This window comes from Oratosquilla oratoria, chromosome 9 (assembly GCF_046742065.1).
Source record: "Oratosquilla oratoria isolate Oo_2021 chromosome 9, ASM4674206v1, whole genome shotgun sequence".
Taxonomy (NCBI): domain Eukaryota; kingdom Metazoa; phylum Arthropoda; class Malacostraca; order Stomatopoda; family Squillidae; genus Oratosquilla; species Oratosquilla oratoria.
In genome coordinates, this window is record NC_134785.1 from 70,536,957 (window position 1) to 70,560,523 (window position 23,567).

Consider the following 23,567-nt stretch of genomic DNA (forward strand, 5'->3'; position numbering starts at 1 on the left):
TCAATTCTCAAAGACGTTTTTCGTTCTTTCTTGTAATTCTTTCTCTTAGCAAGGCTTATTTTCTTCCTGAGGAGTAATTAATTTTTCTCAGATCTAAAACTGAATTTAGCTGTGTAACTTACCATTCTACGGTCCCTAACTATGTTTACTTTATAACAATAACAAATCTAACGCTGTTATTTTCGTCTCCTAATATGAAGTTTATTCCATTTTTTGTTTTTTCCCACTTGTAACAATGAGAGAGAGAGAGAAAGTAAGAGATAGATAGATAGATAGATAGATAGATAGATAGATAGAGAGAGAGAGAGAGAGAGAGAGAGAGAGAGAGAGAGAGAGAGAGAGAGAGAGCCAGTACTGTGTCTTGCTGCATTGTCTCTGACCCAGGGCAGTGGGCGGGATACAGGGATGACCCGTCATCCATGAGGAGCTAAGAAGAGAGAGAGGAAAGGGTGGTGGAGGGGAGTGGAATGAGTGGAGTAGGTATGTGCCTTTGACTGTATACATACACACACACACACATATATATATATATATATATATATATATGTATGTATATATATATATATATATATATATGTATATATATATATTTATATATATATATATATATATATTCACCAAATTGTTATGAATAGAGTGCACTTTGCAACAATATGTTTACATTAGCGGCTAAGGGGATTCACAGGTGCCTATGTTGCTCACTATCTGTATTGATACACTTGTAGACTCTGTGGTGAGAGAACAGACCCTGACCTCATTAACTCGTGACTTATCTTGCCATTACGTGTGTTTACCTAGCTCATCATGGCTTTCCAGGCTTTCAGGCCGTTGTCATGGCAACGAGCTTTATTGGTAAGCCGCCAGAGGGCGTGTGTGCCCTTGGTTGCACTTTAAAATGTCACATACTATCCAGCGATGGATTTTTTTTTCTCTGAAACGAAATATTAACATGAGGGCTTTCCCCCACCATTTGCAACGTTGTGGAATTGGGTGAAAGGTTAGGTTAGGTTAAGTGAGGTTAGGTTAGGTAAAACATCAGGTTAGGTTAGATGAGATGGGTTAGATTAGGTAAGGTTAGTTTGGCTTTGGGGTTGGGTTAGATTTGGTTGGGTTCGGTTATGCTGGTTTAGGTTGGGTTAGGTTAGGTTAAGTTCGGTTGAGTTAGGTTAGGCTAGGTAAGGTTAAGTTAGGTTAGGTTAAGTTCGGTTGGGTTAGGTTAGGCTAGGTAAGGTTAAGTTAGGTTAGGTTAGGCTAGGTAAGGTTAAGTTAGGTTAACTTAGGTTAGGTTAGGTTAGGTTAGGTTAGGTTGGCTTAGGTTGGGTTGGGTTAGGTTAGGTTAGGTTAGGTTGGATTAGGTTAGGTTGGCTTAGGTTGGGTTTGGTTTGGTTAGGCTAAGTAATGTTATGTTGTATTAGGCTGGTTTAGGTTAGGTTTGGATAGGTTAGTTTAGTTTAAATTGGGTTAGGTTAGGTTGGGTTAGGTTAGGTTGGGTTAGGTTAGGTTGGGTTAAGTTAGGTTAGGTTAGGTTTAGATAGGTTAGGTTGGGTTAGGTTAGGGTAAGTAAGGCTAGGTTGGGTTAGGTTAGGTTTGGTTAGGCCAGGTTAGGTTGGGTTAGGTTAGGTTAGGTTAGGTTAGCTTAGGTTGGGTTAGGTTAGGTTTAGATAGGTTAGGTTGGGTTAGGCTAGGCTAAGTAATTTAGGTTGGGTTGGTTTAGGTTGGGTTGGGTTAGGTTGGGTTGGGTTAAGTTGGGTTAGGTTAGGTTTAGGTTAGGTTGAGTTAAGTTAGGTTAGGCTAGGGTAAGGTTAGGTTGGATTAGGTTAGGTTAGGTTTAGATATGTTAGGTTGGGTTAGGGTTAGGATAGTTTGGGTTAAGTTAGGTTAGGTTAGGTTAGGGTAGAAAACATCATCAGGAAGGACGTGTCTTGTACAAATACATGTAGTTTAATCCTAAATCGATATCCAGGGACGGTTGCTTCGAATGAAGACATTACCTCGACGGGAGCCTAACCTAACGTAAAGAAAACGGGATGTGTTTGGTCACCTTTCTCTGCGCAAGGGGCTTCCATTAACCAAATAAAACCGGTTTGCAGCGTCAATAATAGAAATTGAAGTTGATATGCTATATCGGGATGGATTTGCTATTTATTTTGCGTGGCAGCTTTTCCTTTTCTATGATAAAATCGTTTGACGTCGGCAGAGATGAAAGGTACAGGTCATCATTAACAAGATAAATAAACAAATAAACAATAATTAACCAAAAACGATAAACATAAAAAGCTCAAACGTCAAGATTATTCTGATGTTTCAGATGCACATACAGACGATTGAATTCTCCCTTCAGAATATTAGCAGCGCATTCGAAGGATCCCTGGTTCCTTTGATAGTATTAACACCATATTCATACGATTAGATTCTCCTTTGATATTAATAACCAATGTATTACGGATGGCATACTATCTGACGGGATAGTATCAAGCTGAGCTCGTCTTACTAACATTGAGAGGAAGGGCATACGAGTAGGTCCCTCAGTGGTTTTGGTAAAAAAAAAAATAAAAAAAAAAAAAAAGTGTACTATAAAAAATGGGTTGGCATTTTTGAACCATGACATAGGGTTGAAGAGGCAAATATTCCCAAAATTCTATATATGATATATATATATATATATATATGTATATATATATGTATGTATATATATATATATATATATATATATATATATATATATATATACATACATATATATATATATATATATATATTATCAAAATGAAAAATAAATAAATGAATAAGTAAAATAATTAGATAGAAACATAGTCGTCCAGGTGGAACAATGGAGGCATAGAATGACGCGAGATGAAGAACTTATGGACAAAAATTGAACAGAAAAAAATAAAACAACAACAATATTGTATTAACCGTATGCGCAGTCTTAATCACAAATAAACTAAATATTGATGCAGTTAGAAGAAGTACTCTGATACATGACACCACAAGATAAAGAGGAAATTGCAAAACGGCAATTGGTTCCTCAAGATCACCCATCACAAGGACCATTATCCCTTGTCGCATCCCTTCATCGGTTATAAGCTTTTCCAGATCCTTTTTTTAATACTGTCCTATTGTCCCTGGGACTGGACCAGGTGTCTACAGAACCCCTGCTGGAATCGGTCGAACGCTTCTTCCCAATATCTTCGTTCAGGAGGACCAGAAATTTGTGTTCGGGATAATCGTGGCAACTATGATCGGGTTCGTAGTTGGGGAAAAAAAAAAAAAAATCCTCACACCATTCCTTTTTTCCTTCCGTTTCCCCACCTTCCTCATGCTCCTCCTCATCCTCCTATCCGTGACTTCTCTTCCCCTTATCCTCTCCTCCTCCTCTTCCTCCTCCTCCTCCTCCCCAGTTTCCTATCGTCTTACTCAAATCCCTTTTTCCTAATTTCCCCTAAATTTCCCATTTCCTTTCTCCCTAGCGAGCGCTGAGACAATTGTTTGTTTCAAGTAAGGATGAGATAACTGTATGGATAGGGAGGGACACGGAACTACCAAGTGTAGCCCTCATGGTCTCTTGAAGTCTCCTCCATTCTTATGTTCTTCCCTATACCCATTCCTTACCTTCTCCCATGCATCATGTAGTCCATCTCCTTTCCTATTCCCTATTCTCTCCTTTTCCTCAAATGTGTCAATTTCAATCCTGTCGTAAAAAAAAAAAAAAAAAAAAAAAAAAAAAAAAAAAAAAAAAAAAAGTCTACGGAGATGAACGCCCAATATATTGCAACCCACCCAAATACTTTCCTGGTGGTTATGGACTGGGTTATTCCGGCGCTTCTATCCTTGTGGGCAATTTCATCCCCATCCTTCTTGGTGGAATAGGAGTTACCAAAAGTCTGTATCGCAAGACATCACCCCTACCCAAAAAAAAAAAAACAAAAAAAAAAAAAAAAAAAAAAAAAAAATTGTAGTTGGTAAAAGTTTACTTGCATAAACAATCTATTGTTTGGATTAGGAAGGGTGCATACATGGGAGCTTGTTCCCCTTAGGGTCTGGCGACGGCGTGTGAGTGAAGCGACGCGTTCCCAAGCGTATGTTCCCAATTGATGATATAAACGTGTGTATATGCACACACCTGTATTTTATATATATGTATATATTTTTAATATAAATGAGATTTATTTTTTTGTATTCATTTTTACTAAAGTATATCGAGACTACCATCATTAATAATACATTTCTAACAATAACAAACTTGTTAGAATGTAATTTGATGTATTTTTTTCTAACATGTCATGCGATGCTGAGCTGTAAGCTACTGTATCAGGGATTGTTTATATATTAATGAATGAACAGGATTTTTTTTTAGGAACAATTGACCCCTTTTGAACAAAAGCGGACCCAATTTTTGTCTTTTTTGAAGAATAATGGTCCATCTAAAAAAAAAAAAAAAAAAATGTGGTTAGGTTTGCTTTGGTATGTAGACTTTTTGGACAATACGAGTCCCAATTTTACCCTCTTGAAGAATAAGGGCCCCAAATCAGAATCTACAATAAATTAAACACACCGTTGCCCCAGGTCTCTCTTGTAGAAGACCCAAGGGCCCTAAGTAACCGGCAACAGCCACTGGATCGTCACATAAATCCCTCACGGAAGGAATGTTAATGTTGTGTTCTTTAGAGTAAAAGGGTTCGAAATATATATATGTATATATATGTCTATGTATATATATATATATATATTTAATTTATATACTATATATATATATATATGTGTGTGTGTGTGTGTGTGTGTGTGTGTGTTTTCGTTTTAATCTTTACACAGAAATTGTTGTATACATTCTAAGAAATGTGATTTTTTTCTTTGAATTCAAAGCTGGAATTATTTTGAAAAGCTATAACCCAACCTTTTTTTGAATATCGTGTTCTTAAGGGAATTCTTCCTAAAATCAGACAATTCTTACTAACATTACACAATTCACATCACAGCCAGGAGGTTTTATTCGGATTATTATATATATACATATATATACATATATATACATATATATATATATATGTATATATATATATATATATTGTAGAAATGGGCAGGAGATTTTCTCTCAAGCATATTTCATTGAATGAAATGGCAAGCTTAGTGTGACAAAGCTTCTTGTCAATCTTCTCTCTCCTTACGAAAGAGAGAGAAGATTGACAAAAAGCTTTGTCACAACAAGCTTGCCATTTCATTTAATGAAATATATATATATATATATATATATATATATATATATATATATATTATTTGGAAACAAAATGTCAGTCTTAATCAGAAAAATAACGATGAATTACAAAATGTTTGGAAAAAAATAAATCAGTCACAGAATCTTTGCCGTCACTTCCATATGACGATATATTTGATATTCATTTTGGGAAATTTAAATATTTGCCACTCGCTCGTTGCTGATTAAGAGTGTCGAGATGATCCATGCCGTCCAGGTAATTACTTTCCTCCAGAGCCAAAATAGTATTAAAAAAAAAAAAAAAAAAAAAGATTAACGAGTTATTGGTTTCGAAGGCATGATGCGTACACGAAATATGTATACACACACGTGTGTGTGTGTGTGTGTGTGTGTGTGTGTGTGTGTGTGTGTGTGTGTGTGTGTGTGTGTGTGTGTGTGTGTGTGTGTGTGTGTGTTTACCTAAAGGAATGGAACAACGCTCGTTGGGTCCCGTTTCCTAGTCTCCAATTATCCTGCCTAGCCTCAAATACATATGCAGTTCCCACTTAATGTATATCCTTGATTTCCAAGGATATAAACTAAGTTGTGTGTGTGTGTGTGTGTGTGTGTGTGTGTGTGTGTGTGTGTGTGTGTGTGTGTGTGTGTGTGTGTGTGTGTGTGTGTGCGTGTATGTGTGCGTCTATGCGTGTATGTGTGTGTATTTGCAAGTGTGTGTAGGTATGTATACGTGTATGTGTGTGTGTGTGTGTGTGTGTTTGTGTGTGTGTGTTTGTGTGTGTATGTGAGTGTGTGTAGGTGTGTGTGCGTCTATGTGTTTGTGTGTGTGTGTGTGTGTGTGTGTGTGTGTGTGTGTGTGTGTGTGTGTGTGCGTGTGTGCGCGCGAGTGTGTGTAGGTATGTGTGCGTCTATGTGTTTGTGTGTAGGTATGTGTGCGTCTATGTGTTTGTGTGTGTGTGTGTGTGTGTGTGTGTGTGTGTGTGTGTGTGTGTGTGTGTGTGTGTGTGTGTGTGTGTGTGTGTGTGTGTGTGTGCGTGTGTGTGTGTGTGTTTTCTGAGAAAGTCGACGTCAATGGCATTATCAATTTTGTACGTAAAATTATCTTAATCTCTGATAACACTTCTTTTTTAAAGGCATGAGGCTAAGCAGAGATTCAAATAATTTTTGGTTATAACATTATCTAAACTTTATTCTTCTGAACACATCATCAGGGGATGAAGGTTACATGAACGTGAATGCATGAGGATTTTATATCACACACTCTCAGGAAGAAAGTATATTTACCTCTATCACTTTATCCTCCTCCGCAAATTCATATACGAGTATATACTGGACACGTAAACACACACACACACACACACACACACACACACACACACACACACACATATATATATATATATATATATATATATATATATTGGAAAACAGTAAACACCAGATTCAATTGAAGGGTTTATTTGCCCGACGTTTCGATTCCCGTCCAGGAATCGTCTTCAGGGGGTATAACGGTTACAAGAATGTGAACTCCTTATGAATCGCTGAAATGGTAAACCTGGGAAAGGTTCACCCTTTCAGTCAATTGTACAACGCATACATTACAATAATAAAATAAAATAAAATAACATAAAATAAAAATAATAAAATAAAAATACATTACAATACCAATTAGAATAAAATAAAATAAAAGTTACAATTTTGAACATAAAACAAACGAAGAAAAAGTGACCATAGGTGACACATAGTAAACAACAACAGGACAAAGAGTAAATAGAAGTGGACCAAATGTCCGCACTGAAGAATCAGGAACAAACGACTAATTTTTTTTTATTTTTTTTATTTTTTTATTTTTTTTTATTTAGTCGTTTGTTCCTGATTCTTCAGTGCGGACATTTGGTCCACTTCTATTTACTCTTTGTCCTGTTGTTGTTTACTATGTGTCACCTATGGTCACTTTTTCTTCGTTTGTTTTATGTTCAAAATTGTAACTTTTATTTTATTTTATTCTAATTGGTATTGTAATGTATTTTTATTTTATTATTTTTATTTTATGTTATTTTATTTTATTTTATTATTGTAATGTATGCGTTGTACAATTGACTGAAAGGGTGAACCTTTCCCAGGTTTACCATTTCAGCGATTCATAAGGAGTTCACATTCTTGTAACCGTTATACCCCCTGAAGACGATTCCTGGACGGGAATCGAAACGTCGGGCAAATAAACCCTTCAATTGAATCTGGTGTTTACTGTTTTCCAATATGGATCCCAGATTCCAAATCTTCTCTTATATATATATATATATATATATATGATTCATGACTTGATTCGGTTTAACGTCACGAAATCCCTTTATCAAGAGGATAAGACGGTGGCCCTTACAGAGGACTTTGTAGCGTGGAATTGAGGGAACCATGCCCTTGGTCCAACTCGCCGGCGGCAGGGTTCAAACTGCCGTCATCTCGACCTCCGCCGCAAGTAGCGATGCTCTAACACACTCGGATGTTGAACATTTTTATACACACACACACACACACACACACACACACACACACACACACACACACACACACACATATATATATATATATATATATATATATATATATATATATATATGAAATGGGACTTTTAGTTAAAATATAATTAGCCTTCCCTGAACTAAACCGATATATGAAATAAAGGACAACATATGACTCCGGCGAGAGACTGTTCAAATGGTTAGAAGCGCTGGTAAAGGAGAGTTCACAACAACAGCAACAACAACAACAACAACAACAACAACAACAACAACAAGAGGTGCGATGTCTGATGTCTTGGGGGTCCATTTGTAGCAGAAGAATCCGAAAGACTTCAAGTACTTGTCTCTAAGAAGTCGCCCGTACATCGCTACTTTTGGGTACGCGTGGCGCGCGTCCCCGACTTGGCTTCCTTTCTAGTCCTTGTTGTCCTTAATTACGTCCGGACAACTGTGTCCTCATATCCTTTCGCTTCATCCCAAGGGCTCTTCAGGGGATATTCACCCTATTCAGAATTTTTGACGCCTCTTTCATCCTTTTTCTTCTTCTGACGTTTATCCTCTTCTGTAATTTTACGGCATTTCTTGCCCGGTTCCATTGTGCAGCACCACCTTTCATGAAGAAGAAGTGGAAAGCAAGAAGAAGACGAAGACGCAGAAGAAGAAGAAGAAGAAGAAGAAGACGGAGAGAAAAGAAGACGAGAAAGAAGAAGGGGATGAGGACAAAGAAAAAGAAAAAGATGACGAAAAATGCAAAGACGAAGAAGACGCAGATGAAGAAGACGAGGAAGAGGACGAAGAAGACGAGGAAGAGGACGAAGAAGACGGCGAAAACGAAGATGAAGGAGAAAAAGGAAAAGAAGATAAAGACGAAAAAAATACGAAAAAGAAGATATAGACGAAGAAGACGAAAAGAAAGAAGACGAAGAAAAAGAAGAAAAAAAAGAAGACGAAGAAAAAGAAAACGAGGAAGACGAAGGAGAAAAAGAAGAAGAAAATGTAGAAGAAGGAGACAAAGACGACGAAGGGAAAGAAGACGAAGAAGAAGAATAAAAAGAAGACGGAGAAGACGAAGACGAAGACGAAGAAGAAGACGAAGAAGATAACGAAAAAGAAGACAAAGGACAAAAAAGAAGAAGAAGAAGAAGAACAAAAAATTTTCTACTTTTCAAAGTATCATTGTCCCGGTGTGACGTGGAGAGGGAGAGAAAGGGGCTTCGTAATTACGTGAGGCATATAATCGTCCCAACTCACATTATCCTTTAGGACATTACAGCGGCTTCACAAGCTCCCTGCGATACTTTGGATAATTAGGATCATAAATCCACGTTTAATGACACCTTTGGAAGACAGTACACTGTCGTTGTGGTTCAAATGCGTTTTGTCGTTGAAATATATTTGGTTTCTCGTTTGTCCAAACAGTACTGTGTCGGCCTGTAGACGTGTAGAGGCACCTCTAGAAGCTGAATAGAATCGCTAGGTGCTCAAAATAGAATATCTAATCTAGCTGGCACAATGCTTTACTCAGTCGTCTTCTGGGTCCTTTAGTTGTTTTTATATCCTACTAAATATTTCAGCAGCGTTGACCCATCGTTTTTCTCTCATATTTCCGAAATAACCATTCACATCAGCATAATATATTAGCACAGCTTAATTCACACCCTGCCCTAATTTTTGACGTTATAGTGCATTCACAAGTGTATTTATTTACGGCGTTTACTCTTGACGTCAAATGTCTCGCAGCCGATACCCGTGAAGTAAATCGAACAAGTGAAGTTGTGACGTCATCACAAACTACCTCGTGTATCCCATCTTCCTCCCCTTCCCTCCTTCCTCCTCCTCTCCTCTCTCTCTCTCTCTAAAAAAAAAAAAAAAAAAAAAACATGTAATAATAATTGAATACCATGCACCCGGAGAGGGAATTCAATAACAAGTTTATACATATGATGGATAGGGAAATTATGATAATAACTGGACATGCATTTTATTTCATTCCATACCACTATGGATAAACAGTTCATCCTCGTCATCGCTGTCCATGGTGATGATGACGGGTTCCACACTTTCATGTATGTTGTCCGATGACCAGTACTCTTCTTCGAACGATCTGGACCTTCTCACAGCACCCGCCCACACCTCCTTGGTTGCGATAAGCTTTGCCTCCTGGAGCCGCGCTTACAGGTCTACCCGAGTGAACCGCTGCAACGTTGAACGCACGTGTTGCTTCATGCAGCCCCACACTTGTTCGATGGCGTTTAATTCTGGATGAGCTGGTGGCAAACGGATGACCTCATGACCCCATGATCGTGTAGCGTGGCTCGGGCCGGTTCTCCTTAGGCTGCGGCACTCCAACCATTTCACGATCTCCGTTTTTCTTGTGGCAGTGGTGGGGCAACGGGTCTCCTCAGTCAGCTGTGATGTCAGCCAGCGAATGAATAGGGCGCTGTTCATTTCACCATGGTAGTCTCCTGTTTTGTTCTTGGCAGGGTAGCACAGAAATGATTCGTCAATGAATCCCTCATCTGTGCCACCTGCTACTACCACAAAGCGCTCACCCTCCCCAGGGGGCACTTGACGGCTGAAGATGGCATACACGAGGTAGTTTGTGATGACGTCACAACTTCACTTGTTCGATTTACTTCACGGGTGTCGGCTACGACACACTTAATATCAAGAGTAAACGCCGTAATTAAATACACTTGTGAATGCACTATAACGCCAAAAATTAGGGCAGGGTGTGAATTAGGCTGTGCTAATATATCATGCTGATGTGAATGGTTATTTCGGAAATATGAGCGAAAAACGATGGGTCAAAGCCGCTGAAATACTTATTAATCTGATATTCATTCCATCCCTTTTTTCTATTATTTATTTATATATTTATTATTCGATGTCACATTTTGCTCTTACTGCTTGTGGTGGTCTCAACCCTGAGGTGCTGACACTCGGTCCCCGGAGTGGGCCCAGGATATCTCTATGTCAAATTTAACTGTGTTTCTTTAACTGTATTTCTGGCAACCGGCGACTGCTCGCTTCCAACCAGTGACAGAGAGACGGAGCCACGCTCACACAACACAGACAACACCCAAAGTTCCTTCCCAGAGATTATTATGGGAAGATCCCGAGGACCGTTGCCAGTTACCGTGGGTTTCCTGTCAGTGAAAATCGAGACAACAGTAGTAGTAGTAGTAGTAGTAGTAGTAGTAGTAGTAGTAGTAGTAGTAGTAGTAGTAGTAGTAGTAGTAGTAGTAGTAGTAGTAGTAGTAGTAGTAGTAGTCGTAGTAGTAGTAGTAATCGTAGTAGTAGTAGTAGTAGTAGTAGTCGTCGTCGTAGTCGTCGTCGTCGTCGTCATTTTCATCTTCATCCTCCTCCTCCTCCTCTTGTAACCCCTCCTTATCCGCCACCTCTTCCTAGTCTCTGATTTCCACTTATTCCTCTCCTAAATTTACTTCCCCTTCGATGCACACATCACCAGTGGTCCACCTTATACTCCACTCACATACTTCCCTTCTCTATTTCAACTTCGGTTTTTTTTTCTTCAATTTTCCCTCTACCGTACCTCCCATCACAATCACCCATTCACCCATCTGGAATGAAACCGTTTCTTCCCCATTGAGAGTCACCCATTGTCTATGGTGGTCTTGCCAGATGGTCACCCGCCTTCAGAAACCCATTAACATCCACACTGACCTCTATTTGGAGAACCTGTCCTGCCCCCGAGGTGTTGGCAGCACCTCCCTTGTCTCCAGACCACATCTCTATCTTCATGACTTACGGGTTCTCCACTTTTTACACATAAGGAAGATTGACAATAGGTCACTACTCCTCCTTCTCCTCTTCCTCCTCCTCCTCCTCCTCCTCCTCTTCCTCCTCCGCCTCTTCTTCCTCCTCCTTCTCCTCTTCTTCTTCCTCCTCCTCCTTCTCCTCTTCTTCTTCCTCCTCCTTCTCCTCCTCTTCTTCCTCCTCCTGCTCTTCTTCTTCTTCCTCCCCCTCTTTTTCTTCTTCCTCCTCCTCCTCCTCCTCCTTCTCCTCTTCCTCCTCCCCCTTCTCAGTGATCCTATTCAGTTGAGGAAAAAATCCTGCTCGAAAATGTAGTTAATTTTGTTCATTTTGGGAATATGACACCACCTTCAAATCTATTCTCCTTGTGGTCCTCCTCCTCCTCCTCCTCCTCCTCCTCCTCCTCCTTTTTCTTCTTCGCCTCCTCCTCCTCCTCCTCCGTCACCCTCGCCTCCTCCTCCTCCGTCGCCCTTGCCTCCTCTTCCTCCTCCTCCTCCTCTTCCTTCTTCGCCTCCTCCTCCATCTCCTTCGCCTCCTCCTCCATCTCCTTCGCCTCCTCCACTTCCTCCCCCTCCGCCTCCTCCTCCGTCGCTCTCGCCTCCCCCTCCTCTTCCTCCTTTATCGCCTCGTCCTCCTCCACCTCCTCCTCCTTCTACTGTTCCTCCTCCGTCGCATCCCCATTCCTCCTCCTCCTCCTCTTCTCCCTTCTCCTCCTACTTTTCCTCATCCATTTGCCCCTCTCTTCCACATTTTCCTTCATTTTTTCTCTTCTTTCTCCTTTTCCTCATCTCCCGAATTTTCCTCTGTCTTCTTTTTTGCTCCTCTTCCCATCTTTCTTCCTACGTTTTCTTTTCCTTTTCCCCATTTTCTTCCTCCCAATCTTCTTCCCCCATCCTCCTCCTCTTCCTTCTCCTCCAGACAATATATTTTTTTACACGACAATGGAGAATCGAGACAGGGAAATAAAAGACGAAATCTAGAAAAAAAAGAAGGAGGAGGAGAGGCGGACCAACCCTAAAAGTGAGAAATATCCATTGAAATCTAGAATTATTAAAATGTTTAGTTTTTGGAAGAAATTTTCGCCCGCGCCTTCCTGGCTACAAGGACAAATGACATTGCAGGGCCGGAGGAAGAGTCTCCAACAATAGGCAGAGGAAGGAGGAGGAGGGAGAGGAAGAAGAAGAAGTACAAGAGGAAGAAGCTAAAGACGAGGAACAGGAAGGACGTGAAGAGATAGAATAAAGGACATGGAGGAAATGAGAAAAGTAGAGGAGGAAATGAGAACAAGAGGGATAGGAAAAGAGAAGAGGATGATGATTTCGAAGAAAGGAGGAGGAGGAGGAGGAGGAGGAGGAGGAGGAGGAGGAGGAGGAGGAGGAGGAATAGGAGGGAAGGTTGCAGAAGGAAAAGGACGAAAAGAGAGAAAGAAAAAGGAGAAGAGAGGGAGAAAAATAGGAGGAAGATGAATATGAGAAGGAGAAGGAGAAGGAGGATAAGGAGCAGGAGGAAGAGGGTGGAAGATGGAGGAGGAAGAGGAGGAGGAAGAGGAGGATAAGGAGTAGGAGGAAGAGGAGGATAAGGAGTAGGAGGAAGAGGGTAGAAGATGGAGGAGGAGGAGGAGGAGGAGGAGGAGGAGGAGGAGGAGGAGGAGGAGGAGGAGAAGGACAAAGAACCTGAAGGAGATAAAAAAAAAAAAAAGACAAGGAGGAGTTTTTGTCGATGAGAAGTGTCTTTTGAAGCATTGAGTGACACATGACAAATTTCATTTCATTCTTTGTTTCTTCCTCCATTTCTTTAAACTCTGGCCAGCCAGCCAGCCATGTGCATGAAGACGCCTTGGGAGAAACGACCAAATGGATTCACGGAGACGTGAATGCAAAGCGGAAGGTAAAAAGGTGATATGCATGAAACAGAATAATAGGAGAGAGAGAATAGGTAATGTTACTATGTCGTCGGCGATGTGATGTGTGACGTGACGTGACGTGACGTGTGACGTGGCGCATTACGTGACGCATGACGTGTCGTGTAACGCGATGTGTGACGTGATGTATAACGTGACGTGTGGTGTGACGTATGACACGACGTGTGACGTGGCGCATTACGTGACGTATGACGTATCGTGTAACGCGATGTGACATGACGTATAATGTGATGCGGTGTGACGTATGACGTGACGTATAATGCGGTGTGACGTGATCTTTGATGTAACGTGACGTATGACGTGACATGTAACGTGACGTATGACGTTATGTGTGACATGATGGTTAATCACAACCAAACCATTCTGTAGATTCCCCTGCACACAAGCATTAACGTATTTACCAAACATACATAAGACCACAATTGATACACAGTAATGATGTGACACCGAATTCGAAACATGTATATATATATATATATATATATATATATATATATATATAAATATATATATATATATATATATATATATATATATATGATAATAATAATAATAATAATAATAATAATAATAATAATAATAATAATAATATAAAATAATTAATAATTAATAATTAATAATAAAATAATAATAAAATAATAAAATAATAAAATAATAAAATAATAAAATAATAAAATAATGATAAAATAATAAAATAATAAAATAATAATAAAATAATATAATTATAATAATAATAATAAAAATAAAATTATGATAAATAATGATAATAATAAAGTAATAATATTAATAATAATAATAATAATAATAATAATAATAATAATAATAATAATAATAATAATAATAATAATAATAATAATAATAATAATAATAATAATAATAATAATAATAATAAAATGCTGATGAAGAGAAACCCTCTGCTTTATTACCAACTTGACAATCCTAATTAACTTCTGCCAGGACAGAGTGATGGATTTTTCCCCCTATATTCAGATTCCTCACATTATATACAGTAGAAATGTACAATTTGTGACAGTATGCCATGACCTCCCTAAATCATTGTCGTGGGTCCCTTGGGGTCCCCCGTGGTCCCCAGTTTGAAAACCACTGGTCTAGTCGGTCCCAAGTTGGAATGTCAACGTAGCTGTACCGTCCCCGGTCTTCCTCTGTCCAGGCGTTGGTAGATCAGGACACTAACAGCTGTTACAGATCCTGAGGCGGTAATTGGTTACAATTATTGTTACCTTTGTGCGTACTTCTGTACCTTGAGCTACACAACTGTGTTTAACACCAATTGTTCTGTAGATTACAGAGAAAGAGAGTGAAAGGAAGGTAAGGGAAGGGAAGGGAAGGGAAGGGAAGGGAAGGGAAGGGAAGGGAAGGGAAGGGAAGGGAAGGGAAGGGAAAGAAAAAGAAAAAAGTGTGATTTACTAATAACAACCATTTTTAGGACATGATAACAAACTATGATTCTTCATTATATAAAAACAGACAATAAGATCATGAACCATGTCGACTATTTGGTTGACTACTTCTCATGATATCAACAAAATCAACTTGTAAGATTACATGGAGACGTGGAAAAAGAACTCACCAATCACATCAATACATAAAACCCTGAAGTAAATTCACTACCGCAAGAGAAATACGGACAGAAGCGCAAGTGAACTACGCTTCATAGCAACAACACTTTAACAATCTTGTTCAATGTCTCTGCTGTAATTTGTTTTAATTTGCACGAAGGTTTCTGGACACAGTGTCCTTTAGTTGTTGTTGTTCTCATTATGTAGAATGTCGAAGCTGTCGACTCGGAAAAAGAAAATTGTTCCAACTCGAGAACGAGCTCATTAATATTCTTATACGGAACCTGATTAATTATCTTTTATGTCATCGTAATTGGATTTAACAAAGACGCCTTTCCTCCCTAAATAATAATTAGTAATTAAACTAAATGCGGAATCGTAGGGAACGTAAATTGGGTCCTGCTCGGAGTCCAGAAACCGTGTATAGAATGAGATGATTACTTCGGTCTATCTGTGAGGGTTACCTAACATGCCACTTCCATGTGATCATGGCCACAACGAGTGTTGTCCCCCATGATACTGTGTATGTATGGGAAGCCACCGAATCAAAGGGGTGGAAGTTACCAAAGTTGACCTGATTTACATAATTTATTAAGGCTATCTCCTCGTGATTCCATTGTCTCAGAAATGTCATCGTAGAAAAAAGGTATGAAAATATTTCTAAAAAAAATGATAAATAAATAAATAAATAGATAAATGAATAAATACTGTCCACCATGATTTTAGAATGTAAGAATGGCTTAAACGAGTTTCAATTATTTTTTAATCAATGCACTCATTAGCAAATCAATTTATATGTGAGATTATTTACCTAACCGTTCTAACGATACATTTCCTGATAAAAGATGCCAATATGATATACCTATTTCAATTCAATTCTATTTCATTTATTTCTTTATTTACTTATTAGTCAGCTATGCTATGGAATAAACAGGTCCTTGATATTTAGGTCCTCTATTATTCAGTGATATTCCTGACACCCCTTTGTTTACCAAATGCTCCTTTCTACCAATTTACAGGTGACTGGGCTGCGTGACGTCAGCATGTATCCACCACGACTCGCTCCGGTCCTTCTTGCTGTGGTAAGTACGAAATTAACTAAAAACAATATATATATATATATATTTTTTTGTCAGTCATGAAAAGATATACAATATATCGATGACATGTTTTGTTGGTTCTCGAATCTTTGAGCTTTGGGGTACATTTGATCATTTCCACAGAATTTGTTTTACTTGATTTTTCTCATTGACGAAGTTGCTTTTGCCTGACGTCCTGTATATTTTGGGGTTCAATAGTACACACACACACATACACACACATACACACACAGACACACACACACACAAACACATACACACACACACACACACACACACACACACACACACACACACACACACACACACACACACATATATATATATATATATATATATATATATATATATATATATGAGCATACATATATATTTGGTTGAAAAATACATCTGTATCCACATTTCAGACCCTCTCTCTGATATCTTAAAATTGTCTAATTGTAGTACATCTAAGATACATCTGCCACAAGACATGCTAAAGCACATTAAGGCGTTCTCTGTGTATTCCCGACGTTGCATGCACGAAGTATTTTACATGATCAAGGACTGAGATATGAGAATGCAACTGACTGAAAGACAAAAGAAAGGGGTGACGAGGCGATTCATAAGAGGGCCGGTTGCATGGAACGAGGAGTGACAAAACTTGAAAAGTCATTAATTACTCTTGGCAATTATGGTTCTTTACGGTACCGTGAAGTCACACAAGCTAAGTTACCCTCTCAGACACATAGTCACCTGCCTTCTTGTCTATCCTTTGTCCCTGTTGAGTACAATACGATGATTTTCATTGAGTTCCTTAACGTTATTGTTTCCTTGGATGCTGGAAGCCTGTTTATTAAAGTACCTCTTCACTGCACTATAGAGTACACCCAAGAAATATATTTACTTCGAAAATGATTGATCTATGGAAAACAACTATCAAAGATTTACTGAAGATCCTCACATTGGAGGCACCTTTCTTCTGCCCTGTGGGAGGATATTGAGACAAATGGACGGCGTTGCCACGGGATCTCCCTTAGGGATTTCTTCGCCAACTTCTTCATGGGAACGATGAAGAACAAAGTCTCCAGTGTCAGTGACAAATCTTCCATCTATACCAGATAGAGCTATTCTTCTAGTCACGATCATTCACCTTACGATTTTTCGAGGTTATGGTGGGTTAAAAAATCCCCTAGACTGTATACATAAAATAGTTTTATGTGTTAATCATTTTGCTTAAACATGTGTGCTTAAGAAAGATTAGGCTAATCTAATGATGATTGTTGTATTGCGTGTTGCTCTATTCGCGACGCGACCGCCATCCCAACCCTCCATTTTCGACTTACGATGGCTTTATAGGAACCAAACCCCATCGTAAATCAAGGAATACTTGTATACCGGTGACGTCTTTGTTCAAACGGACCCAAAAGAGAAGATAAAAAACACATCCTCACTTGCTACAATCAGACCCCTCCAACCCTGAAGAGAAAAATGATGAAAGGCAATACCAAACTTACTGGAGACAAGCCCCAGACTTAAAACGTCTTCAGAGGCTGTGAACTCTCTTCATTAAAGTGAAAAAAAAAATTAGTCTGAACCTTCAGACAGAAAAAAAAAAATTCTTTGCATTTTTGAGTTTCTCCCGTGGGTTGTTGTGACCCTGTTGTGACCCAAAGAACGGCAACACAGACTCTTCGTCAATTTTAACTTCATATGACCTCTCCTCTTACCATATTCTATTCTTTTGCATTTTTGTATAATTACAATATCATGTACATACTTTTGATAATTTACACAGTATACGAAATGCTGTGATACACAGTGTTTTACTATTCTTTTTAGCGTACGAGTATATACCATAGCGCCAAAATCTACGCAGAAGTCTGCAGTCAGAAAAATCAAGAACTCTGGCAAGACCTTAAATACAGAAACATTTGTATTTTTGTGTTTCTATACGCACGTGTGTATGCATTGTAAGACATACATTAGTGTAACTTCCCGTGTGATTCTGCCTTGTTTTAGTATATTTGGCTGAACTGATTCTTTTGCAAAGCGCTATGCATTAGACACAGCTGTGCAGGAATCAATCGCTTGGGTATCGGAGTTCGTGACACAAGCGGATCAATACACTCTATCCAAACATATTTTGTCGACATCTTGAAGACTGTTTTGTTCTTTTTACAGAGGTTTTATTTTGAAGCTTGGATAAAAGATCTCTACTTTATTTAAATAATCCTGCCTCTGCATTTGTAGGTTGTGTGAAAAAGAATATTTTGATATCTTAGGTTAGCTTGAATGTTTTTGTTTTTGCAAACAGGATTTATTTGTTTAAATTAGAGATTTCTTCTGTGTCGGTCTTCCCTCGGCCAAAGGTCTTGGCCACCACAACCCCTTTCTTGTATCGTCGCACCTTCTTATGGGTTGCTATTGCTAGTCAGTGTATGGACTTGTTCATGTCAACCCAAGGCAGTGCACCCAGCCGGCTCCTCGACATTGTCCCCTACGATTCTTACCTTCTCATTGGCCCTTTCTCTCTAATATAGGTATCCAAATGGGTCAAGGGTTCTAACAAAGATAATGCAGGCAAGGTCATCATATTAAGACAGCAGGGCAGGACTGGTTTACTAACAGAGCAGTTAACGAATGGAATAGATTTAGTAACCATGTAGCGAGCGCTGAAATAATTGGTTGTTTTAAGAGATTAGATAACTTTATGGATAGGGATGACACGTGGTAAGGGACATGGAACTGCCTAGTATAGGCCTTATGGTCTCTTGCCGAGTCCTCCGTTCTTATGTTCTTCTATTCTTTTTTCTTTCAGTTAAAGAGAGAGCACTCTCATTGCACCCTATTAGGTCCTATGGTGTCTTGCAGACTCTTCCGTTCTTATGTTCTTCTGTTATTTTTCTTTCAGTTACAGAGAGTACCCAATTACAGCTATTTCATTCAGATTCCTTGGACCTTTTATTCATCTCTCCAATTGCTATTTCTATCTTAAACATCAATTCTATTAATTTAAAGTTTTTCTCACCTCAAAGTTTTAATTGTGGGCCTTCTCCTTGATGACTTATTTTATTGTATTTCCATTTATATAGCACCAGTTAAACAATTTAGGCTGAAAAAATTGGGCTATTTTTATTTTATATCCTTTCGTCTTGCGGAAAAAAAATCCTTGCATCCTGTTAATTGTACTCAACTGGCGTCCTTATTCCTTTGTTTCACGTCTTTATCATTATCTTTTTCGCTTCCCACAAGTCAACACAGGCGTTTGATAAAAGCAGCTCTCAAGTCCTCTTGTGTCCTTAAAAAAGAAAAAGAAAAAAAGGAACGAGAGCGTTTTAATTATACACAAGAACACTTGAAAAACGCACAGACACAAAGACAAAGAATAATCATATCTAATTTCGTATATAAATGAGTGTGTGTGTTTACTTATATCTAACTGTATTTACTTGATTGTAATATATAAAAGAAGAGATATACTTGTGGATCATCGTCTCTGTGTTTTCGTCGATTAAGCTTTGTTTTAAACTCGCTTATGTTTTCTAACTCGTCTCTTCTTCTATATACGAATGAGTATAGTTATATATCAACAGACAAAATCTTAATATTCTTCAAATATCTTATGTTTTCCAATATACTCCCCTTTCCTCCCACTCTTCTTTTGTCTCACACTAAAAAGTCCTCTCTGTCGATTATGCCCACTCATTTCATAACTTTAAAGACTACTATCAAATAATCTTTCCTCTTTCCTCTAATGTTGTGAGTTCCAGCTTATTTAGTCTTTTTTCTATGGCGTGTCAACTAGACTGGAAATGATCTTAGTTTCCACTTGTGCATACAATCAAACCAAGCCGGACTGAGGTACAAAGGCTGCATCATTCAGTGTCCTGCAGTGGACATTTGACCACTTTGACATAAGGTCCTGTCTAGCCGGACGACAAAAAACGCGAATAAAAGATAGAAACGAGAATAAAGAATAACAAGGAAAGTCGACCAAAAACAATACCTTCCACATGAGAACGAGGTAACAACCTTGGTGAGGTAAGAATGATTGTGCTCGAGTCGTAGGGAACATGAAAGAAAATGGCAGTTAATGAGGACGAACTCGGACACTTGAATGTCCCTTGGGATGCAAGCAGAATGAGTAAGCGAAGCACCTTTGTTGTGTATTTACTTATGGTATGTGTATGGGTGTGTGTGTGTGTGTGTGTGTGTGTGTGTGTGTGTGTGTGTGTGTGTGTGTGTGTGTGTGTGTGTGTGTGTGTGTGTGTGTGTGTGTGTGTGTGTGTGTGTGTGTGTGTGTGTGTGTGTGAGAGAGAGAGAGAGAGAGAGAGAGAAAAGAGAGAGAGAGAGAGAGAGAGAGAGAGAGAGAGAGAGAGAGAGAGAGAGAGAGAGAGAGAGAGAGAGAGAGAGAGAGAGAGAGAGAGAGAGAAACAAAAAGAAAGAGAGAGAGAGAGAGAGAGAGAGAGAGAGAGAGAGAGAGAGAGAGAGAGAGAGAGAGAGAGAGAGAGAGAGAGAGAGAGAGAGAGAGAGGAGAGAGAGAAAGAGAGAGAGAGAGAGAGAGAGAGGAGAGAGAGAGAGAGAGAGAGAGAGAGAGAGAAATAGAGAGAAATAGAGAGAGAGAGAGAAATAGAGAGAGAGAGAAATAGAGAGAGAGAGAGAGAGAGAGAGAGAGAGAGAGAGAGAGAGAGAGAGAGAGAGAGAGAGAGAGAGAGAGAGAGAGAGAGAGAGAGAGAGAGAGAGAGAGAGATAGGGTAGAAAGGATTTCCCCAAGGGTAATTTGGAGGCATCTGATATCGTAGTAAAATGTGCTTGTAAGGTTTCTACTTCCATGGTACTTCTGGCTTTTAGTATCTGCCACTGGTTAGCTTTTCTCAGTAAAACGGAGAGTCAAATCCATTCTTGTCTTCTCGCTTTTAGTTATTGCAGCTGGTTAACTTCCTCAATAAAACGGAGGATTTGATCCAGTCTTGTTTGGGCAACAAACGGACTCTCTGACGACGGCTACCCACAGAGATAGCGTAGACTGGTAGGTTGTGAGTGAAGTCACGTAGGCAAGCTAGTCTCGCCCTTAGAAAGCGCGTCAGTGACCTTACGGCGATATTGACAAAGTTACAGGTGGCGTCAGTGTAGAGTACTTGATACATAGACGGCGTGAAGATTGAATTGGTTGTGTTCCTGCAACACGATCGCATTAGCACTTTAGTGGACAAGTTTCGGTGAAGGACCAAGAACGCTTTGTCACATTATCACCGTGCATTGTGTACTTAGGTGGGCTGTAGAAAGAGTAGATCAAACGCACTTTAACGGGAAGATATATTCATCCTTATCACCCTGGGTCAGACGATGGTTTGGTTTTATGCTGACCCAACAGGCGAAAGGTGAATTGAAATTACTATTATTTTATTTATTTATTTATCTATTTATTTTTCGGGAGCCTAGAGTCATTTCTGAGACCTCTGATTTATCGCACAGACGGAGAAAATGTCACGTATCTGCCTGCGTGCTTCCAGACAGCGTCAATAATGGGGAACTCTTTCGGGAAAGGTCACCCTCCCGCTAGCCAAGATCCCCCAAGTGTCTGGATTCCACGAAACGGCTCCGATTAATTCATTTGCACCCTTCGTTCCCCGTGCGTGGGCGAGTGGCACCGGAGTGAATCAAATCGTCTGACGGCAGCTACAAATAAGAGGAAAAAGTGCCATCTGGTACGTGAGGGACTAGGATCACGTACGTGTCATAGGACTTTGCTTTGTGTTTCTTCCCTTTTCCGACCCTAGCAACACCCATATAGTAGTGAGGTCTAGGCAGTCTAGCACTCCCCAACACTGATTACTAGGGAGGATAAAATAAAGCGAAGTACCGCCATGTATTCAGCACTTCTCAGCCACCCATAATTTCTATTTCAGCACTCCAAGGTTATGTCTGACCGCAAACTGAGACGCAGGCGGCGCAGCACAGAGCGGAGGCAGACTTCCTGTTGTTCAACTGAAGTACAGTTTGAACTTCTTTCTCACTTGAGATGCTAAAGTAGTACATTTGGAAGCATTTCAAGTGAAAGAGAAGTACAAACTGTACTCCAATTCAGCAACAGGAAGCCTGCTTCTACTCTGTGCTGCGTCAGCTGTGCTGCGTCGTTTGGGCTAAGGAGCGCTGGTCTAACACAAAGCTGTTCTATTCCTGCCGAGTAAGGTCTAAGAAATGAATGTAATATCCCTTTGCTACGACCATGACATGTCAACTGATCTCTTCTACTCTGCAGGTGGTCTGGGAGGGTTCTTTTGTATATGTCATCTGCCATGGGCCAACGTCGATAGTCCTCGTCTGGCGCTCTTGACTACTCAGGGCGCTCGTTTCATAACAATCTTACTCCGTCGGTCCAAACCGTTGAATCGTAACATTGCTTGTCTGTGTTTGTTTCAACATGACCTCTGCACTTGAAGCTCCCGGGGTCCTTTGATGATGATGATTCGATTTAACGTCGCGAACTCCCGTCTATCAGGAGACTTGGACGGTGGCTCTTACAGAGGACATTGTAGCGTGGAATTGAATAAACCGTGCCATTGGTCCAACTCGCTGGCAGCAGTGTTTGAACTGCAATCACCTCGACCTCCGCCGCAAATAGCGACGCTTTAATCCGCTCGATCAGCGAACATATAAGGTCCTGAGTAATTTCTTATTTAACTTTTTAAATACTCCATAGACTCCTCTACCGTTATATATGAGGACAGAGGGTTCCCGTGTCATATAGATGGCTTATGTCTTGTCCAAAGACTACATAGCGTGGGGTTCTTCTTAGAATACATAGCGTGGGGTTCTTCTTAGAATACATAGCGTGGGGTTCTTCTTATTCGTTGCAGAGTTGATGGATCCGTTAGTAGAATCCATAAGTGAAGAACTTGATCTTTCCAGGTACTTTGGATCATGTGTCCCAGGGGCCTTATTATCTCTAGTTCGTTTTGTCTTTTATACCACTACATCTCCTTTGGGATGGTTGGTTGGTTGGTTGGTTAGTTGGTGGTTCTGGACTGTGGTTTGCTGGCGCATCTATCCTTGTGGACAATCTCGCGATATCGTATGCCTTTGGGATACTAGGTCGTTCATTTATCTGTTTTCTAAATCTTGTCTATTTGTTCTATAATTGTTAAAATTAAAGATTCACGCAAACACGGATATTTAACATGAAACTTGCTTTGTCCAATAGCTCCAACCTAACCTAATCTAACCTACCGTAACAATTTCACAGAAAAAATAGATCTTTCAATTGCAAAAAAGAAAATGAGAAATGTGTTTTCGTGATACTAAAATAGAACCCTGGAACGTTGTTCTTGAATTCTGTCCCGCTGTTTAAGGTTTATCTTTGGAATAGTGTACATTTTTTTTTTTTACAGAATATTTCGTTTTACTGCTCTCATTAAAACAACCCATAACTCCATCTCTTTAGTGTGATATTGTCCCCAAATATAGAAGCACTGGATA

General features: G+C 39.5%; 1 protein-coding gene across 3 annotated transcripts in view; it reads left to right on the forward strand.

Annotated features, from left to right (window-relative positions):
* The window catches only part of LOC143028556 (uncharacterized), a 130,514-nt gene that overhangs the window by 42,631 nt on the left and 64,316 nt on the right, over nucleotides 1-23,567 (forward strand). For all 3 annotated transcript variants that reach the window (XM_076190833.1, XM_076190832.1, XM_076190834.1), the window contains one exon: nucleotides 16,026-16,088. In XM_076190833.1, the coding sequence (XP_076046948.1) occupies nucleotides 16,050-16,088 (39 nt within the window). In that variant the 5' untranslated portion in view covers nucleotides 16,026-16,049. The remainder of the gene's footprint in view (nucleotides 1-16,025; nucleotides 16,089-23,567) is intronic.